This window comes from Cervus canadensis, chromosome 6, assembly GCF_019320065.1.
Source record: "Cervus canadensis isolate Bull #8, Minnesota chromosome 6, ASM1932006v1, whole genome shotgun sequence".
Classification (NCBI taxonomy): Eukaryota; Metazoa; Chordata; class Mammalia; order Artiodactyla; family Cervidae; genus Cervus; species Cervus canadensis.
In genome coordinates, this window is record NC_057391.1 from 19449643 (window position 1) to 19470688 (window position 21046).

The 21046-nt window shown below is 55.3% G+C and overlaps 2 protein-coding genes across 2 annotated transcripts; one reads left to right on the plus strand and one right to left on the minus strand.

Moving 5' to 3' along the window:
* Window positions 1-683: 683 nt before the first annotated feature.
* On the plus strand, window positions 684-15612 carry ADCY4 (adenylate cyclase 4). Its single transcript, XM_043471042.1, has 26 exons — window positions 684-827; window positions 1118-1323; window positions 2560-2757; window positions 2862-3023; window positions 3581-3730; window positions 4175-4323; window positions 4412-4523; window positions 5238-5365; window positions 5500-5658; window positions 5912-6044; window positions 6247-6420; window positions 8887-8930; window positions 9063-9149; window positions 9335-9404; window positions 9730-9827; window positions 10481-10565; window positions 10672-10809; window positions 11724-11834; window positions 12052-12236; window positions 12406-12490; window positions 12945-13103; window positions 14028-14174; window positions 14466-14573; window positions 14690-14804; window positions 15098-15222; window positions 15303-15612. The coding sequence occupies exons 2-26, from the start codon at window positions 1165-1167 to the stop codon at window positions 15453-15455; spliced, it is 3234 nt and encodes a 1077-aa protein (XP_043326977.1). The 5' UTR covers window positions 684-827; window positions 1118-1164; the 3' UTR covers window positions 15456-15612.
* Window positions 15613-16886: 1274 nt separating this feature from the next.
* On the minus strand, window positions 16887-18314 carry LTB4R (leukotriene B4 receptor). Its single transcript, XM_043471047.1, has one exon. It carries the CDS (start codon window positions 18312-18314, stop codon window positions 17115-17117), a length of 1200 nt encoding a protein of 399 aa, XP_043326982.1. The 3' UTR covers window positions 16887-17114.
* Window positions 18315-21046: the final 2732 nt, after the last annotated feature.

Sequence of the window (21046 nt, forward strand, 5' to 3'; positions counted from 1 at the left end):
CTAAACCAAACCCTGAGGCTACAGGCTGTGGTCCTGCCACCACCTTTTCTTCTGGGCTATGGACACTTGGTAGTGGAGTCCTGGGGAGGGAGCTCTCCCTGGGAATTCTCAGACCCCAGCACATCTTTGCCCTGCATGATGCCCCTAGTCTCTCTCGTAGGTCAGGCCCCATACTACCACCTCCCTCCCCCACATACGTTCACGCACATGTTGCTTCCATGGACACATTGGAAACCTTTGATTCTCAGCTGGTATTTGGGAGTGGACAGCAATGTTTCCACGAAGCTACACGCAGACGTGCCCCTTCCATGGAGCTGGACACCACTGGAGTATAGACCGCTCAGACGTGGCCACAGCACTGCCATCCAGGCTGGAGGGGCAGGGAAGGATTGCCTCTCATCTGGACCTAGACCCTGGTCCCCATTCAGCACCATGCTCTTCTTCCCCACATCCTTGCCAGCTTTTGCTCCAGCTCAGTCTCCCCACACCCAAGGTCTGGGGCCATTTTGACATTTGACACTTGGTGCAGCCCACACCACCCCTTGCATCTGTCCCGTGGTCTGCATTCCCCTTCCTTGAGGGGAGCAGATGTGGGGAGGCTGTGGTGTCAGGAGAGACAATCAGAGTGGGGGAGGAGGCGGGAGTGCCGAGCCTGGCTAGGGCACAGGAAGGGCCGGGCCGTCCCATCGGGGAAGTGGGAGGGGGCCGAGGCGCCTGGAGGGAAGCGCCTGTTGCCCTGCGATCAGAGCTTCTAGCCTAGCAGCACGCTGACTCCATAACCTGCCCCGGCGTTACTCGGTTCAGCTGCAGCAGCATCGCGGCCGGCCGTGAGTTGGGGGGAAAGGGGGAGGCTGGGGTTCCTTTGCTTTAACCTTAAATCCTGTGCCCCTGGCTTTTGCCTGAGCACCTCTGCAGTCTGGGTTTGAGGGGCGACGATCAAATGCGTGGGGCGTCCCCTCAGCACCAGCTTGAAGAAGGCTGGGAGGCCCAGAGAGTACCTGGAAGGAGACAGGACTGAGCTTGGGAGGTCTGGGAGCAAGTGGCTTGCTCCTGGTGAGAAGGGCACAGTTGGGGCTGGTTGGGGCCTCAGACAGTGACCCACCCTAACCCTCCTCAGCCCCAGGGATCCAGCCCCAGGCGGTGCGGCGCAGGGCGGGCGAGACCATGGCCCGCCTCTTCAGTCCTCGGCAGCCCCCCAGTGAGGACCTCTTCTACGAGACCTACTACAGCCTGAGCCAGCAGTACCCGCTGCTGCTGCTGCTGCTGCTGACCGTGCTCTTGGGGCTCCTGGCGCTGCTCCCTGTGGCCTGGGCAAGTGGCAGGGTGAGCGAGGGGGCGGAGGGGGGCACTGGGGCAGGCGTCCTTGGGGACTGCGGGACAGGCACTGCCTCCAGGGCATTCTCAGGGTTGGGATTCATGGGTCTTCTTTTCGATGTGTTTTCTTTGCTGGACCTTGCTAGGAGCTGCAGTGACCCTGCACAAGTCACGGCCTCTCAGGCCACAGCTTCTGGGCCTATGCAAGGAGACAGCTGGGCCCTCGAAGCTTCTTCTTTTTTTTTTATTTTTTTTTTTATTTTTTCCCTGTAGAGTTCTGTTCTAATTTCTCTGTGGGTCTGACCAATCTTAACCAGCGCCTGTGATCTGCTGGTCCTGGGATAAATCCAACGCCAGGTTTTCCAATTTTCCAGGAGGGAAATTACACTGGGCCCCTTGGGAATCTGTTTCCTGGTTTTCTTTCCCTCTTCGGGGGCTGTGCTGCAGTTGTACCCACAGACTCCCAGAAAGCACTTTCCACCCTACTCTCATTTAGTCTCCAGATAACCTATTTCCAGCTTCTTTTGTGGGGGAAAAGGGCTCTTCAGTTCCATTTCTGGAAACATCCTGCTCCGTGTTTTCTTCCCACATTTCGGAGGCAAGGTGGGAAACCCACTGGATGAGACCAATGGTCCTCCTCCAAGTCCCGGAAGAGGTGGGGACAAATGGTGGAGACTGGGAACGGGGTGGTGCTTCTACGCCTTGAGGAATGGGGAGATCCAGCTCCTAGGCAGGCAAGGGAGTTTCTCGGTGTCCCCCTGCCAAAGCACTGGGAGGTGGGGGCAGGGCCTCGGGCCCCAGGCAGGGAATTTCCCAAGCCAATTGGCCAGATTGGATACACTCATGCTAAGTCCCTCTGTGAGCTAGAATTTTTCCCTTGCTTTGGGATTCCAGGGGTGGGATGGGGGTGGGAGGGTGCTATAGTTCCTATCTGACAGGTGAAAAACCTGAGGCTCAGAAAGGTCATAGATTCACAAGTGGCCAATATGAGGTTGGAGCAAGATCTTCTGGGTAGATGGTCCAGGTTCAGTCGCCCTGCGCTATGCAAGTGAGATAGTGAGTTGAATCACAGGAGACTGCTGGCTCTGTTGATTAAAAACAGATTATTAGCATTTTCATGTATTTCAATCTAATGTGAAAGACAAGTGGAGGTGCTTTGCTCACTGCTGTCTGTTCCTCCTCTCCTTGGATAAGCTCACCAAACCCCGCATTCCAAGCTTGCCTTGTGTTCCCGCTCCCCACCAGGAGCTGGCTGCAGACCCAGCCTTCCTGACCACTGTGCTGTGCGCTCTGGGCGGCTTCTCACTGCTGCTGGTCCTGGCATCCCGGGAGCAGCGACTGCAGCGCTGGACACGTCCCCTGTCAGGCCTCGTGTGGGCAGCACTGCTTGCACTAGGCCACAGCTTCCTGTTCACTGGGGGCGTGGTGAGCGCCTGGGACCAGGTGAGGCAGGTGGAGCAGGGGAATGGGGATTCCTAGGCCTCAAACATGCACCCAGGCCTGGAGGAACCGCATGAGCTTGCAACTTTCAATGCCCCTCTCCCCAGGTGTCCTTCTTCCTTTTCGTCATCTTCACTGTGTATGCCATGTTGCCCTTGGACATGCGGGACGCCATCACCGCGGGTGTCACCTCCTCCCTCTCACACTTGCTGGTCCTCGGGCTGTATCTTGGGCCTCAGCCTGACGCCCGGCCGGCGCTGCTGCCACAGGTGAGCACGCAGGAAGCACAGGCTGTGTCCGGGGCTGGCTCCGCTGGGCGCTGCTTGCTTCCTCTGGGCATTCACCAGCTGTTTTGTCGAGCTGACTCCGTGGCAGGGTACAAGGGAGGGTCCAAGGTTCAAACACAGACCTGGTGGAGCTGGTCCACAGTGCAGGCGCGATGCCTGCAAACGCCAGAAGAGGGCTCTGGCCCCCGGGGAAGGGAGTTCGCCAGGGGACCAGGGCGATGGGGACAGATGTGGATAACAGAACCTTCACAGAGAATGTAAAAATTGGAGTTTGAGCAGTTTCCTGCTGCCGCGTGGGCGAGGATGGTGGAGAGGTATTTCCGGCAGAAGGTTTCTAGACCGAAGAGGCTATGTCGGTGCAGCAACCAAGGGTCTGGATGGGGTGATGGGGTGAGGGAGAAGAGCCCCCTACAGACTCCACAATGCGGCACCCGTTGCCTGGAGATACTCTTAACTGTAGAGTCCTCCCTGTCATCTCAGTTAGCCTCCTGCCCCCGCCCCGGGGAGCGGCGTCCTCTGAGACTGACCCTCCCCCGCAGCTGGCTGCAAACGCGGTGCTGTTCCTGTGTGGGAACGTGGCCGGAGCCTATCACAAGGCGCTGATGGAGCGCGCACTGCGCGCCACGTTCCGGGAGGCGCTTAGTTCCCTGCACTCGCGGCGGAGACTGGACACCGAGAAGAAGCATCAGGTCCTCCGGGCCAGGAGGCCGAGTGGGGCTGGGGCTCGGACAGAGGAGTTGTTTGGGTCACGCAACCGGGCTCCGGAGACTGAATGACTTTAGGCGGGTCACTTGAGCTCTTTCCTCCTTTATAAAATATAGCTATCGCCCACCTTGGAGGGCGGCTGTGAGGTTCAAAAAACTTGAATCTTGTGAAAGCCCTTTAGAGCCCTTATGATATTAAACGATGGGCTCTAATTCCTGTGTTGGTGCTGGAAGTTTAATCCCCCACGTAGATCAGTGCCGGGCAGAGCTGGAGCTGGGCTCTGGGGGGTGGGAAGGACCTGGGCCATCACTCTGGTGAACACCTCTGGGGCTGGGGGAGTCTGTGGGCTCCTAGGGGCTTGAGGCGGGTGGGGCCCCCGGCTTTAGGGAGTGGGGGTGAGGGTTGGTGCTCATAGTTGCCTCCCTCAGGAACACCTTCTCTTGTCCATCCTTCCTGCCTACCTGGCCCGAGAGATGAAGGAGGAGATCATGGCACGACTGCAAGCTGGACAGGGGTCACGGCCAGAGAGCACCAACAACTTCCACAGCCTCTATGTCAAGAGGCACCAGGGAGTCAGGTCTGAAGCAGGATGGGCAGAGGGGAGCGGGGCGTGGGCTGAGACCCCAGCCGCACTGATGCTGTCTGCCCTGCCCTGCCCTGCCCAGCGTGCTGTATGCTGACATTGTGGGCTTCACGCGACTGGCCAGTGAGTGCTCCCCCAAGGAACTGGTGCTTATGCTCAACGAGCTTTTTGGCAAGTTCGACCAAATCGCCAAGGTCAGAGGGGGCTTCCTTCCCCACCTTCAAACTCCCCACCCTGGAGAGACCCTGCCAGGGAAAGTCCTGCCTTATAAGATCCCAGTCCCACTTCCAAGCTCATGTCGGCTCCTAGATACTCCACTGTGGTAGGAAACCCTCTCAGACATCCCCAGGTATGGAACTGCTCACTGCACACCTCAGACTTGGAGGGACCTTTCAACATCCTCACAGATGCCCCAACCACAACACCCCCGAACAGCCTCTGAGTCCCAGCACAGGTGTCTCTGGACACCACAACCAGATCTAGATGGATTTTTCTGATGCACTAATGTTAGGAGGCTCTTTCAAGGGAAATCTCTGCTCTCTGCATCCTCAGCTTAGCATCCCCAGGGATGCCCCCAAGGAATTTAATCTTGGGTGTCCTCCCCCAAAAAAACCCTCAATCCTGAGATGACTTTCATATGCTCAAATCTGGATACACCCTACATGTGCCAAAGCTGGAGAGATTCACAAACACCCCAACCCTTCAGATGCCCTTCTGAGAAAGACACCCACATAGAAAACCTCAGCCTACCCCATATCAAGTTGAGGGAGGCCCTAGATCTGATCTCGACACTCCCAACCTCAGAAGTTCTTCAGGGATACCACATTTGCGCCCACTTGTCCCAGCTCCTTCCTGCCTCCTCTGGCTGCTAACCAGGTGCCCCCACCCCACGCACACCCTTCCCCTAGGAGCACGAATGCATGCGGATCAAGATCCTGGGAGACTGTTACTACTGTGTCTCCGGGCTGCCGCTCTCACTGCCAGACCACGCCATCAACTGTGTGCGCATGGGGCTGGACATGTGCCGGGCCATCAGGTCAGCTGGGGTGGGCAGGATGGATGTGCGGAGGAGCAGACAGGATGGCGGAAGTCCCCCTGGAAAGCGGGAGGGGTACAGCAAGGGTAGGGCTGAAGTCAGCACTGGGACTGCTCTCTGCACATCTTGCTCAGGAAACTCCGGGCAGCCACGGGCGTGGATATCAACATGCGTGTGGGCGTGCACTCAGGCAGCGTGCTCTGCGGGGTCATCGGGCTACAGAAATGGCAGTATGATGTCTGGTCCCATGACGTCACTCTGGCCAACCACATGGAGGCGAGTGGAGTGCCAGGGTGAGAGCTGGGGCTCCAGGAGGCTATAGCAAAAGACCCATCAGGCCTCCCACATGCCTGGTTTTCACAGTTCTTTAAAATGAGCGTGTTCCCAAGTGGGGCTCAGGGAGACCCTGGGGACAGTGAGGGGGGCTGGGAGATACCTCCTGTAGCACAGGATCTTGCTGGAAGTCAGACCTCCAGGAAAGATCCTCGAAAGAAATGAGAGATTTGGAAGCCCTCCCTCCTGACTCCCCCTGCCCTCTTCTTCCAGACGAGTACATATCACAGGGGCTACGCTGGCCCTGCTGGCCGGGGCTTATGCTGTGGAGGATGCAGCCATGGAACACCGGGACCCATACCTTCGGGAGCTAGGCGAGCCGACCTACCTGGTCATCGACCCCTGGGTAAGAACCCAGCCTGGACCCCATGGCCTGGCCCACCCCAACATCCACAGCCAATGAGCCTGATCTCGTCCATGCCAGAGATTGAGCTCCTGGGTCCTGATGTGTGTATCACGAGGGACGGGACACAAGCCTTAAAGGAGTGTGGGGAGAATGGGGAAGTCAAGACAACGTGATCTTGACTCTCAGCCCTCATATGGCCCAGGCTGCAGAGGAAGACGAGAAGGGCACTGCAGGAGGGTTGCTGTCCTCTCTTGAGGGCCCCAAGATGCGTCCGTCACTGCTGATGACCCGCTACCTGGAGTCCTGGGGTGCAGCCAAGCCTTTCGCCCACCTGAGCCATGTAGAGAGCCCTGTGTCCACTTCGACCCCTCTCCCGGTATGTGCACCTCCTTCATGAGCCCAGCACTTAACGTCAACCCACCCCCGTGGCCCACTTCCAGCCCTTCCTGCCCCCTCCACCAGTGAGTTTTTGATGACATCCCAAGGTCCTGAACTGTCTGGTCACCCCAGTCACTGGTTCAGGACCTTCCTTGTCCTTCTTTCCAGAGAAAGGACAAAGATGACTTCCCTCTGAGCTCAGTTCAGAGAAGACTCAAGACCCCATAGACATCATGTCCATTGCTCCCCAGCCTCCATTCAGGAAGCCCCTTCCCCTGGAACCATACTCCCTCCTAACTCTGAGGCCAGTGCTGCACACCCATTCTCACCAGGAAATGGGTCTGTTTAGCTCAGACTGCATGCTCTCATCTTCAGTCCCTACTGGGACCAGGAAGTGGAGGCCAGTCACTCGTTGCCCCCACTCTCCAGCACTTGCACACAGATAAGATGAGGTGAAAGTGAAAATCTCTCATGGCCTCAAAGAAGGAAGTAACCATGAGTGGGCAGAGTCGGGGAGAGGGCAGGAAGGCCGGCCCACCCCTTATCTGGGGAAAGCTAGGGCAGGACGTTACTGGCTGATCTATGCAAAGCACTTCAAAGTAATGAGTCATTCATCACCTACTGGGAGAACCTGCATCTCCCCCACAGGCTCTTGGTACTTGATGACGAGTGGCCTGAACCCCCTCATGCAGGGACCCAGGCCATGTCCCTAAAGGCTTGCCCTGGGATTCAATTTCTCAGCCTGTTCTCCTCCATTGTACCCCATCTTCCCCAAAACTGTTCAGCATTCCTAGCCACTTGTCCACAGATCTTCCCAGAATCTTCTCAGCCAGGTAGACCTGCTTGGATTTATGGGGCGACTCCAGACTACCCTTTCTGTGTCATTGTCCCCTCCTCCCATCCAGCAGGAAAGCAGGCCAGAGACCAGCGAGCAGTGGGGGGCAGGGAGGGGTGGAGGGCCTTGGCAGCCGTGGCTCAGTGGCTGAGTGCCTCAGCGTGGGGAAGGGGAGAGGTCAGAGTGCTCTGCTGGCAGGATGGAGAGGAAGGAAGGACCCAAGACCCAGTGACTATTGCAGGATGAGGCCGCCCGGTGCGAGTAGGGGAGAAGGGGGCTTGCCCAGGGGCTGTAAGACAGTGTTGAGTGCAATCCTCATCCCTCATGGTGGGGATGCCTCCTCAGAACCCTGCCAGGCCTCCCTAAATCCTTCACTGTCGTGCAGGCTAATAAGTGTCAGGGCAGAGTGGGAACACTTTGTTCTAAGGTATCTTTCCATGTGGGACCACGCCAGCCCAGAGACTCCCTTCTCAGTCCCTGACATTCCAGGGTCTCATTTAAATGTTAAGGATCCTGAGAATCACACTTGGATTACTATTAAACAATGTGGAACTGTGGGGTGACTGGGCAGTGTTTGTGTGGTGGCTACCATCCATCCGTATTTATTCCTTCTACAATCTTTCAGTACCTACTATGTGGCCTGCACTAGGGTAGTTCTGGAAAAGACAGAAATGAATGAGATAGTTCGCTGCCTTTAAATAATTTATAGGCATAGGGGAGGACAGGAGGTAGTTTGATAAAAGTTAGACTGAGGTGTAGATGTATAGATGGTTCCTCCAAAAACATACCTCTCAATCACTCTGTCTCTCCCGCTCTTCTCCTCTCATGTACACAGGGTTTTGGTTTGTGGGCCAGACCCACAGGGTGGCCCCCTGTGACCTGTTTTCTTCCTGTGAGCCAGGGGAGTGGGGAAAGATGGTCACCCTACATCTTGCCCTAGGTAGTGGCTGCGGCATTCCACCTCCTTCCTTGGCGTTCATCCTCAGTTCATGCTCATTCTCACGTCTCTGCACACGTTGCATATTCCTTTTGGTTCAGAAGAAAATGACTCTAACCAGGTTTCTCTTCCTCTTCCCCTTTCTTCTCCATTTTTGGTTCTCTCCCCGACCACCTCCCAGCTCAGCCTGATCATCATGGAAGGGCAGAGGAGATTCAAAGTGTTCTGCTTTGCCATTCCAGTTTCAACCAACAGGGATTTTTTTCTTTGCACGGGGTGATGGGCAAGTCACTGCCTTTGGAATTGGTTGTACTCCTTAGGGAAGATGAGACACAAGAAATCACAGCCATCAAGCCTACAGAAGGTCCAGGGTTGCCTCTTAAGTGATAGAAACTACGAGGAAATCAGAGGGCATAGAGACTCTTGGAGTCTGAAAGGTCAGAAAGAAGCTTGAAGAAATAAATGTGGTTTGTGGGCAGGTAGGATTTGGTAGAGATGGAAATGGAGATAGAAATGGTGATGTGTATAAAGAGAGAGAGAGATAAAGAGAGAAAGGGCGAGAGAGAGAGTTGGGTCAGATGCTCAAGTCAAGGCCGGTGCAAATTTGAAATGCCTCGCTGCAGAGAGGCTCCACCATGGTGGAGGATGCTCACCATCTTTCATCTTCCTCCATCCCTGTGTTCTCCTTGTAGGAGAAGGCCCTGTCTTCCTTCAGCCCCCAGTGGAGCCTGGACCGGTGAGGTGGCCTGAGCAAATTTGAGTGGGGTTGTCCCTGTGACCTACCTCCATCCTCCCTGGGGGGCTGCTCCTGCTTTGCCCAGATGCTTTCGAGGGTCTTCCTGGTGACAGCTGGGCTCTCACTGTGCAGGAGCCGTACCCCGCGGGGACTTGATGAGGAACTAGACACCGGGGATGCCAAGTTCTTCCAGGTCATCGAACAGCTCAATTCTCAGAAGTATGGAGATCTGAAGAGGGCTGGGAGGGCTGGAGGCCAGGGCTCGGATGGGAGAGGAAGGACAGTGCTTCCTCTGCCCGGAAAGGAAGGGAACACCTTCCCAGCTCTAGCCTTTCCACTCACCTGACCACGCACCCCCCCCACCCCTTCCTCTTCTGGGCTTCCTGCCCCCCATCTCCCACCAGACAGTGGAAACAGTCAAAGGACTTCAATCCACTGACACTGTACTTCAGAGAGAAGGAGATGGAGAAAGAGGTAGGCTGGGGAAATGGCACCAGAGGACTTCCCAACCTCAGTTTCTCTGCCTTGGGGAGGGGCAGGCCCTGGGGTCCCACCTCCCTTTCCCAGTTCTGGTCAGTTTGTGACCTTGGAGGGGTGAAGGGCTCTCATACTAGTCCTTTGAATTACTGGGTGGTGATGAAAGGAAGGAGGACAGCTCCTTGGAGAACCGGTAGGGGCTTCCTGGGTCAGAACTGGAGGGTGGGACAGTGAGGCTGGGGACCCACTCCTTGCTGGCTGGGGATTGACACCTTCAAGGTAATGGGCAGAACTGGTGCCGACCCCTCCCCAACCCTTGCAGTATCGGCTCTCTGCACTCCCCGCCTTCAAATACTATGCAGCCTGCACCTTCCTGGTTTTTCTCTCGAACTTCATTATCCAGATGCTGGTGACAAACAGGTGAGAGACCCCTAGACAAGGGAAGCCCTGATTCTCCAGAAGAGAACCCCTGACCCACACTTTCTTCCCTTACTTCCCCTCGGCTCAGGGCACTGAACCGCAGAGGAAATGAAAATACTTGTCCTGGGGAACCAGTAATCGTAACCCTCATCTCACTGTCTTCCGTCCTGTGCACTTTCTGCATACCCCGAGCATTTTCACATGCCTATCTCTCAGTTCTAACAACAGTCCCATGAGATTTGGATTTCGTTTGTTTCCATTAAGAAATCCAAATCTCACAGCAAATGAGCTTAGGAAGTAGTTCTTCACTCCTGGTTCACTGCAAGGAAGTGTGAGGACTCATTCAAAACTCAGCCAGGTGAAATAACTTTGGCCCCAAAGCCCAGAGACCAGTCTGATGCAGCCTCAGCCACTCTCATGAGCCCCCATCCTTTCGAAAATTGTCCCTGAGTTATCCCAGTACTGTCCGAAGCCCTGCAGCTTTCCCAGGTCATCAGCATGTAATGTCTTTCATCGGCCTAGGCTTCAGCAGCAGCCGGTTCAGATCCCCAGGACCCCTTTTTCCTGTATCTCCTGCCCAGACTTCAGGATGCCTTCCCTGCACACAGAAAGCCTATTCTGGCTCTTCAAGGCCTCATTCTGTCTCTCTTTAGGCCTCCAGCTCTGACCATCACCTATAGCATCACCTTCCTCCTCTTCTTCCTCCTCCTCTTCGTCTGCTTCTCAGAGCACCTGACGGTGAGGTGGGCTTAGGGGCAGAGTGGTGAGCTGGGGCCCTGACCACGACCTGGCCCATAGTGGCTGCTCCAGCTGCATGGCTAAGACTCCCATGCTTCTTCCACAGAAGTGTGTCTTGAAAGGCCCCAAGATGCTGCACTGGCTACCCACCCTGTCTGTCCTGGTGGCCACACGGCCAGGACTGCGAGTGGCTCTGGGCACTGCTACCATCCTACTCGTCTTCGCCATGGCCATTACCAGTCTGGTGAGAGAGAAGGGGCTCTATGCACCCCCAACAAAGCATGCTGGACCTTCCAGAGGCTGAAAGAGGACCCTATGATTTGGGAGAACAGCTGGACTAAGGCCAGGGGATACTGGAAGTGTTGGACAAGTATAAATGAAAATTACAGTCATGCACAGCCTACCACCGGAGAAGGCAATGGCACCCCACTCCAGTACTCTTGCCTGGAAAATCCCATGGACAGAGGAGCCTGGTGGGCTGCCGTCCATGGGGTCACTAAGAGTCGGACACAACTGAGTGACTTCCCTTTCCCTTACAGCCTACTACCTGGGCATAATCATCATTAATAACACTTTGGTGGACATCCCTCCTATCTTTTTTCTATGATAGGCTAGGCTCCTCTATCCATGGGATTCTCCAGGCAAGAATACTGAAGTGGGTTGCCATTCCCTTCTCTAGGGGATCTTCCCAACCCAGGGATTGAACCTGGGTCTCCCACATTGCAGGCAGTTTCTTTACCATCTGAGCCACCAGGGAAGCCCTACCTTACACATTATGATTTTGAAAGCTGAGTTTGGCAGGTTTTTTAGAACTTCGAATCATTCCTAGAATTCTGGCCCTGAAAAACACCTTAGGAATCATCCCCCAACCAAGTTACAAAAGCAGAAGCTGAGGCCCAGAGAGATTATGTGGTTGGCAAAAGATCACACAGTGGATCCATGACAGACTGATGCTCATGACACCCACTCCCCCAATCCCTGCTCACTCCCAGCGAGGACCTCAGCACCGAGACTCCCTCACCAACCCGGGATGCTCGCAGGATCCGCCACTGTGGCAGAGTCTGGCCCCGACTCACCCCTGGGTCAGCTGAAACCCAGCTCAAGTCACGGTCGTGCCCAAGCAGCTGCCTGCCTGCCTCAGCTCCTTGTCTTCTGCAGGTCTTCTTACCAGCAGCATCAACCTGCCCTTTCCAGGCTCCCAATGTATCCTCCATGGCTTCCAACCTCTCCTGGGAGCTCCCTGGGTCCTTGCCTCTCATCAGCGTCCCAGTGAGTGTCCCTCACGGCCCTGAACGTCCTTCTCCAGAGCCTTCCGTGGCCCCGTCCCCCACTCCATCCTGTGGACAGGGACAGACACGAGTCCCACTCGGTGTGTGTTCGTGTGACTGTCACCTCTGCCCCCCCGATAGGACAGGAGCCCTGGGGTGTCCCCCGCCCCTGCCAGTGGGACAGGCCCACCTCCTGACCACACTGCCTGGCCCCACAGTACTCCATGCACTGCTGCGTGTTGGGGTTCCTCTCCTGCTCCCTCTTCCTGCACATGAGCTTTGAGCTGAAGCTGCTGCTGCTGCTGCTGTGGCTGGCGGCCGCCTGCTCCGTCTTCCTGCACTCCCACGCCTGGTTGTCCGACTGCCTCATCGCCCGCCTCTATCTGGGCACCTTGGACTCCAGGTGCGCACGGCCGCTGCACAGAGGGGCCCAGGCTGGGATGGGACAGAGCAGAACTGTCTTCACCTCTCTGCCTGAACCACCCACAGGGCAAAGGCCAAGGGCCACGTGGGTGCTGGTGCGGGAGGTGATGGGGAGGCCATGGGACAAGCCTGATCTGTGGCCTCCTCAGGCCAGGGGTGCTGAAGGAGCCCAAACTGATGGGAGCAGTCTCCTTCTTCATCTTCTTCTTCACCCTCCTAGTTCTGGCTCGGCAGGTAAGTCTCCCAGCTCAGCCCTCCAGGGCCTCCCTAGAAAGGGTGAGGTTGGGTCCCCATATATGTGACTTAGTCTCTCTCACCCTTTCCCTTAATCTCATATTTCCAGGGGCGAACCCAAATGGTCTGTCAGTTGGAAGCTCTAAGTGAAATTTCCTGCTCCCTTTCTTCTTCTTTGCTCCCCAACGGGAGCACCCTTAAATCCTCCCCTCCTCCCCTCCCTTCCACCCCAATCTAGGGAAATCATGTTTAAGAAAAAATCCTCTGCCCCTGCTGCCCTCCATCATTTGAATCTCGATTCAAGGCGGTCTCCCTGGGCAGAGTTGCACGTTAAGTTTTTCTCTAAACTGGGGGTAGAGTGTGGTTTTAAGCATCATGGGGTGAGGGGGTGAATGCTCAGAAGCTGGGCCCCCCTGTACTGTGTCTCCCCCTGGCCCCCTGTGGCCCTCCACAGAATGAATATTACTGCCGCCTGGACTTTCTGTGGAAGAAGAAGTTGAGGCAAGAGCAGGAAGAGACAGAGACGATGGAGAACCTGACTCGGCTGCTCTTGGAGAACGTGCTCCCTGCCCACGTGGCCCCCCAGTTCATTGGTCAGAATCGGCGCAATGAGGTGACTCCCCACCCCCAACTCCTGCGCCCCACAGGACGAAAGTCTTGGCTTGGCTCATCTTGTCTGGACTCCTGCCTGATGGGTTGGGCGACCTCCAAGCCCCCATGCCTGTCAGGGGCCTCCAGTTTTACAAGTTCTTAGGCTCTGTCTTTGGTGAGCACAGTCTCTGCCTCCCAAGGTCTTACTGGGAAGGTCTGTCCTCTCCGATTGCTGCTCCCTACCCTTCAAAAGCCTCAATGAGTGTCAATAGGAACCGTGTGAAGGACACAGTCCTCCCATCTCTCTAGCCCTGCACTGTCCAGTTTGGTAGCCATTAGCCTCAATGTGGCCATTCATTAAAATAGAAGATTCAGTTCCTTGGTCACACTGGCCCCGTTTCAAGTGTTCCACAGCTGCTTTGGCTAGTGGCCACCATATAGAACAGCGCAGCCAACAGAACATTTCCATCACCACAGAAACTTCTGCTGGATGCTGATGCTCTAGACTCTTCTTTTCCCTACTATTGCTTTTTTTTTTTTTTTTAGTTTGAATAGCAAAATTTATTTCTCAGAGTTCTGGAGGCTATTACTGCTTCATTTTATCTTCCAAAGTGTAGCTATCTTTGTAAGCTGACTTAGCACTTTTCAGCAATAAGATATAAAGATAATTCCCATGGGTATGATCCCAGTTCCAAAAGAGACTCCCTTCACCTTGCTGTGAGGTGATCTTGACTCCGAACCTCTCTCTTCCCTGGAATCCCAATGAGACCCAATCTTTAACTCCTGGGTCACATCCCTGGGGTAACCTGACCCTTCCCTTCTCCTTCCTTCCTGATCCTTCTTACGCCGAGGGGGAGGAGTGTGGACACAGGGAGGAGGGCCCATATAGACCCAGAAGGGGGAAGAACATGGCATAGCCCCTCACCCCAGCCTCCTGCCCTCCCAGGACCTCTACCACCAATCCTACGAGTGTGTGTGTGTCCTCTTCGCCTCAGTCCCAGACTTTAAGGAGTTCTACTCTGAATCCAGCATCAACCATGAGGGGCTAGAGTGTCTGCGGCTGCTCAATGAGATAATCGCTGATTTTGATGAGGTGACAGCTCCGAGGGTCCCCCCAGACCCTATGTCCTGGATTCTAGAATTTCCCCCCAGACCCTCCTCCCACTTCACTCTCCTGGCCAGGAGGACCATCCTCCCCTCCCCAGCCCTCCTGCTCCTCCTCTGATCCCCCAGCTCTGCCCTCCCCAACAACTCTGCTCACTGCCAACTCTCACCCTGCCACCATCCCTGACCCCACAACTGGTCCTTTAGCTTCCAAAAGCCTGGGGCTGGGCTTCTGGGAGAGAACCAGAGAGATCGGGGACACAGCCTCCTTTCTGTACAGCTGCTCTCCAAGCCCAAGTTCAGTGGGGTGGAGAAGATCAAAACCATCTGCAGCACCTACATGGCAGCTACCGGCTTGAACGCCACCTCTGGACAAGATGCACAGCAGGTACCGCATCCCTTCCTTTCCTACTAACCTCTTTTGGGCTCTCCTTGGTGGGCCCATAAGTGGGCCTTATCCCTGTGCCTTCATTGACCCGTCCTGGTGGGCTGGCCCTTTGCCAGGATGCTGAGCAAAGCTGCGGCCACCTTGGCACCATGGTAGAGTTTGCTGTGGCCCTTGGGTCTAAGCTGGATGTCATCAACAAGCACTCATTCAACAACTTCCGCTTGCGTGTAGGTGAGGACCCTCCCTTCCTGGGGCAGTTTGGGACCTCCTTCTTACCTTCCCAAGCTCTCCCTCCCCCAAGTCCTTTGTTAGCTGCTCCCCAGCTCATCCCGGGAAACCCCTCCAGACTCACCCCTTGGGACGGAGCATGAAGCTGGGAGGCTCATCCACTTCCTTCCCTAAGCAGCACTCCTCTAGCCTGTCCTCCTTGCCTCCAAGGCCCCCAGCACCTTCAGTCTAGTTCCCTGAGGTTTCTTTCCCCCCTCTCCTTCTTCAAAACTCCCCCTCTTTACACCTCTTGTCAGGGTTAAACCACGGACCTGTAGTGGCTGGAGTGATTGGGGCCCAGAAACCACAGTATGACATCTGGGGCAACACGGTGAACGTGGCCAGCCGCATGGAGAGTACAGGCGTCCTGGGCAAGATTCAGGTGAGGGAGCCCCTCAGGCGCGGGGGCAGGGGGTAGGGCTAAGGACAGCCCCACATTCCCTCACCCCTTTCCAATCGCAGGTAACAGAAGAGACAGCCTGGGCCCTGCAGTCCTTAGGCTACACCTGCTACAGCCGGGGCATCATCAAGGTCAAAGGCAAAGGGCAGCTCTGCACCTACTTCCTGAACACAGATTTGACACGAACTGGACCTCCCTCAGCCACCCTAGGCTGAGAGCCCAACCCCGTCCTCTCCTTCTCATCTGTAAGATCCTCAGTAAAGAGACTCTGGTGTGTCTGGGCTAGAATTGATGTCAGAGGCTGCTAGTTTAGCTGAGGAGCATCTTCTCCTCACCGCTCAGTAGGACTGCTTCTTCCCAGGCCAAACTGAATGTGTGTGTGCAAGTGTGAGCATAAGTGTGTTAAAAAGGAGTGATTTTTTTCTCACAAGCTCAGCAAAAGGACTGCCTCTGCCTCCCTGCCTGCCTGCCAACCTGATTCCAGTATTGGGGACCCTTGGAAGTAGAAAGAATTTTATCCACATGACTCAGAACAAAGATTTGTTCTCTCCTGCTTCCCACCCACGAACACTGGAAAGAAGCTCCAGTAAAATGTCATTTCATCTTTATTCACGCAACAAACACTAAATAAGCACCTGTTATGTGCGTACTATGTAGCATGGGAGGGAGGCCTGGGATATAGTCTTTTAGGTCCCTCCCCATTCCAGCTGCTGTTCTCAAGCTGACCCACCATGCTTTCTAGCAAGGACATGTATACGGTTGGGGGGTCTCCAATTCTTAGGTCTCTCAGATTCTCCCTTGCTTCCTTTTGCCTCCTGCCCAGATGCTGATATTACATAGGTCCTGAAGCATCCATGACTCATCCTTGCTCACATTTTGGGGTCCATGAGAGGTATCTTGATGTGCAGATGTTACACGAGGATTTTTGACTTTTCTCCTAGTTGTTTTTCTCTTTTTATGCAAGAGATTCAAAAAGTAAACTGCCACTGCCGTCTTCTTAAATGCTGTCAGAACAGAGCCAGTCCAAGGCTCTCCAAGACAACAGTCTTCCCAAGTAAAAAATGACCCATCTCGCTTTTGCGAATCTTCATTTCCTAAGGGTGACCACATCACAGAGGGCCTTCAGCTCCAGCCTGCGCCACAGCATTTTAGGGGCTGGCAGGATGCTGGTGTGCAGAGTTCTAGGGAATAAGATCTGATGACTTGGCTCGCTGGTGAGACTGCCTCCAGAGAGAGAGAGGGAAAAGAGGCAATCCCCTAAGACATCTCCCATTGAGAGGACACAGAGTACTGGCAGGAGGTTGGAGTCCCACTAACAAAGATCCCCACCCCAGCCCTCTGGGCAGACACCTCCTGGAAGGTCTAAATATTCTTCCTGTGCTGAGTCAGGGAGTCTGGCGTGATGGGCACACCTGGGTGGTCTTCCTTGGCCAGCTCCTTCAGGGGTCTGCAGACCTGTGTTGTCCAAGTATGATCTGCAGATCACCTTCCTCAGAATCGGGGTGGGAAGGTCTGATTTCTCTGTCTCTGTGTCCCAAAACTGAAAAGCATGGGAAACTAAAGGATGTGCCACTCTGCGATTGAGAAGGAGCAACCAGGAGCACCCCAGTCCCCCATGATGAACACATCACACAGAGCGGAGTTGACCCAGTTTCAGACTTCAGTTTTAATTCTAAGGCTGCCGGTGGGGACCCGGTTCCCATTCAGCCCTGACTTGTGCCCCTCCCCCGCTTCCGCCCCACTCTCCCACCAGCGTTCTCTTCCTGGGGGAAGGAGGGGGATGGTCAAAAATTGGGTCAGGCCAGTGGGGAGGGCATTCCCCCAAGCTAGGGTCTTTGCACTGCGGCCAGCCAGCAGGCCTAGTTGAGTTCGCTTCACTCCAGAGGGTTGGTGGAGGCAGTGAGGCTCTCGGCGGGGTCAGGCTCAGGAGAGGCGGGGGTGCCCCTCACCGTCTGGGCCAGGGTGCCCCCGCGACGGCTGCTGGACGCCTCGGAGCCGGTGCCCTCCAACAGCTTGGCGACGAAGCCCATGCCGGCCGAGCGCAACAGGCCGCCCCCGGCGCACGCGTACAGCACGGGGTTCACGCTGCTGCTCAGGAAGGCCACCGTGATGAGCACGTGGCGGGCCAGGAGCAGCCGATTACCCACCGGTCCGGAACCCACGGCCTTGCCCGCTGCGGCGCGGAACCCCTCGGCCAGGTTCACCACGTGGTAGGGCAGCCAGAAGGCGGCGAAGGCCAGGATGATGAGCGCCACCAGGCGGCCGGTGCGGCGGCTGCGGCGGAAGCGCCGGGCCCGCAACCTGCGCCCGATGTCGCAGTAGCTGGCCACCACGACCAGGAAGGGCAGCAGGAAGCCGGTGATCACCTCGAAGAACAGATGGAAGGCCCGATGTCTTTCGCTGGGGTACGTCGGGAAGCAGATCAGGCTCCTATTGTCCGGTCGCAAGTACACCGTGCGGTACAAGAGGACGGGAGTGGCCAGCAGAACAGACACTACCCAGATGCCGGCCAGCACCCGCCAGGCCACTGCCTTGGTGCGCAGCTTCTGGGACACAAAGGGCAGGGCCACCGCCAGCGAGCGGTCCAGACTCATGGCCGTGATAAGCAGGACGCTGGCATACATGCTGACTCCACAGACATAGTGGAACAGGCGGCAGCCGGAGGTTCCGAAAGTCCAGGTGCCTTGGGCCACAGAGTGGAGGAAAAAGGGGGCAGTGAGCAAGACGGCCAGGTCGGCCAGGGCCAAGTGCAGCACCATCAGGGCAGTGACAGAGCGCTTCGGCAGCTTTGCCAGGATGCTCCACACCACAAAGCTGTTGCCAGGAAGCCCTACAGCCAGCGCCACTGACAGTACGATGATGACCAGCAGAGAGATGAAACTGACACCTGGTGAGGAGGGTGCCGCAGGAGATGTAGTGTTCATGGCTATAGCAAGGACCTGGAGAGTGAGGGTGACACGCACATGAAGGAAGGGTTTCCTGACACTCTGGACACACCTAGTCTGGGTACTCTCATCCGTCTCCAAGATCAGTACCATCAGATGCTGCTCACCAGGGTATACTACCCTCATCATCACCCACTGACCTGTCTTAAGGGGATCTGGCTGAGTAGAAAGATTAATTTCCTAACTGGGCCACAGAGCCCCTTCCTGCCCATAGACCCAATTGCAAAATACACAGCAACAGCAGAAGCAGTATTTCCAGACCCGTCAGCCACCGTCCCTCAGGAGACCCTAAAACCCAGAACCAAAGTGGAGGCTTTCCTTAACAATGCTGCACCTCTCAAAAGGCTAGCTTCTTTCCCCTACCACCCCCCCACCCCGGCCAGACCCTCAGCCCACTCAAGTGCCACTGACCTCTTCCAATCACCTACCCACTCACCCCAGAGGTGCCCAGGGTCCACCAAGAATAACAGGGATGGGGAAGATTTCGTGGACAGGAGGCAAGACCAAGTCCTCTCAAGTTCCTTTACCACTGGTCAGCTTTCTTTGGAAGTCCTTTGGACTTTCTCTTACAGCTCTGCTCCCTCCCCCCACCTCCCCTACTCTAGGGTACTCACTTAAGGCTTTGCCGGGCACTGGTTGGAAGCTGGTGCCAATCCCAGGGTGAGGGCAGAATGGCGTAGCCTATCCCCAGATCTGTGCCGGTGCCAGGGGCCTGGCCTGGAGTCTGGGTGCTGTCAGTTAAGTCAGCTAGAGAGGAAGTACCAAAGAGCAGGGGAGGGGAGATGCACCTTCCTGAGGGTGGGGCGGAAACTCCGACCCACTCCCTTCACAACGTGGGGTGGAATAGTCTTTGTGTTCCAGAAGAGCCCAGTGGGAAGGAGGACTCCTCAGGGGTGGGGCCAGAAGAGAAGAGCCCCGGAAGGGGCAATGAGAGAGGAAAGAGGAGTGAGGGGGTGGGTAGGCTGAAATGTGGCCTCAGATGAAGGTCTAGACTGAAGAATCGAACAGAATAATGAATTGTGTCATGCAAGAGAAGGAGAGAAGGAAGCCAGAGAGGGGAAATGGACTCAGACTAAGAGGTCAGAATGTTGAATATCTTTATATCTTCTGTGAACGATGTAGATTTTCAGATTAATAGGAAATGTGGGCTGGGGCTCGGTTCTGGGTTTGGGTCAGGTGATGTCATGACTTAAAGAGGACAGCACTCTGTCTTTGGCTTGGTTTCAAGCCATGACTGGGATTTGGTGGAGAGGACCCCCTTCCAGCACCCTCCATCCCTCCCCTCATTTAAAAGGACTAGTTCCATTCTAGGTCCATCTCCCTTTTCTTTCGTAGAAGCCAAATAGTCTCTCTAGTATCACACAGAATGACAATTTCTTCCCCTTCCTGAAGCACTTGCCTTGCGCTGCCAATGTGGCTACGCTGCCACATGAATTTGGACTTAAGATGTGGGGCTGGGCAAGTAAGTCAGCACTACCTCTTTCCTACCTTCCCACAGCTGACTTCTGTCCCACCTTAGACACAGAGGGAAAGCAGAGATGAGCACAAGAAGCAGACGTGAGAGAGGGGGGAACCAGGAATGTGGAAAGCGAAGCAGCCCCCAAAAGGATCACTCTTCCCCCTCCCTGGAAGGAGGGCAGTCTCCTCTTCTTGACTCTCCTGCAGAAGCTAAGAACCAAGAAGTCTAATCTTCAATCCAATCATGAGCCTTCCTGCTTCCCTTCCAACTCCACCACTTCTTGGGAAATATGCGTAACGGTGGTAATGGGTAAGAGTGTAATGGTGGTCATTGAGGTCCCTTAACCTTTGTAGTGGCCCCAGCTTTCCTGCTTTGAGAAAAGCCAGAGCAGGACTTCCCTGTGGTTAAGAATCTGCCTGCCAATACAGGGGATAGGGGTTCAATCCCTGCTCCGGGAAGATTCCACATGCCAAGGGGCAACTAAGCCCGTGTGCCACAATTCCTGAACCTGAGCCCTAGAGCCTTCAAGCCACGAGAGAAGCCCCCTCAGTGAGAAACTCACACACCACAACTAGAGAGTAGCCCCCACTCACCACGACTTGAGAAAGCCCGTGCGCAGCTATGAAGACCCAGCACAGCAAAAAATAAGTAAATTAAATTTTTTTAAGAAATAAAAAAGAGAAGAGCCAGATCAGAGTTGACCCAGCAGCTATCAGCTAGAGGATATGATGAAAAGAGATGGGCTGAAACCGCAGTAAGAGCTGGAGGCAGAGTTGAGGAAGAGCCTTCTGGCCACAGACGGCGTGTGGGATAGGAAATGTGTAACAGAAGTTAGGAAGCCTCTGCTCTGGTGCGTGAGGACAGGAAGAAAGCCACTAAGTCAGTGTTTGGGGATAGAAGCTTCTGGCTCAGAGCTCTGGGGTCACCCAGAGGCCCCTTCTGACAGGAACTAGGTTGTCTTTGCCTCCTCTTCCAAGCTGCTCCCCACCTCCATCTCTCTCTATGGTCTTTCTCCCTCTGCCCCAGACTAGACACTCTAACCATACTTTCTGACCTCCCCCGCCAAGTCCAGAGCTCTTTCCAATCCCAGTTTTGGTGACCCTGGCCCGACCCTGAGGATTGGATTTCCTCTAACTTGACTTCTGCCTGGGTGGTGTAAACAGTCAAAAAAGCAGAACCTACGGTGATGGTCAGTGTGACCACTCAAGTAATCAAACATCTACGTTTGTTAGAGACTCAGGGGCCTGGGACAAGAGACTTGCAGTGCTAAAACTGAGAAAGTCCTAGACAAATGGGGATGAGCTGGTTATCCTAGTGACCACACGTGTGTGCACATGGACATCCCCTAAAAAGGACTCCATCCTACATTCCCAAACTCAAAAGTGTCAGGATCCAGAACAAT

What these genes read in the sequence shown, in the direction of transcription:
- ADCY4 (XM_043471042.1), top strand. Translation starts at nt 1,165, where the DNA reads ATGGCCCGCCTCTTCAGTCCTCGGCAGCCCCCCAGTGAGGACCTCTTC. An exon ending in GAACAGCTCAATTCTCAGAA is followed by an intron (nt 9,150 to 9,334) that starts GTATGGAGATCT and finishes ATCTCCCACCAG; the next exon opens with ACAGTGGAAACAGTCAAAGG. An exon ending in GCTTCTCAGAGCACCTGACG is followed by an intron (nt 10,566 to 10,671) that starts GTGAGGTGGGCT and finishes CTTCTTCCACAG; the next exon opens with AAGTGTGTCTTGAAAGGCCC.
- LTB4R (XM_043471047.1), bottom strand. Translation starts at nt 18,314, where the DNA reads ATGATGAGGGTAGTATACCCTGGTGAGCAGCATCTGATGGTACTGATC.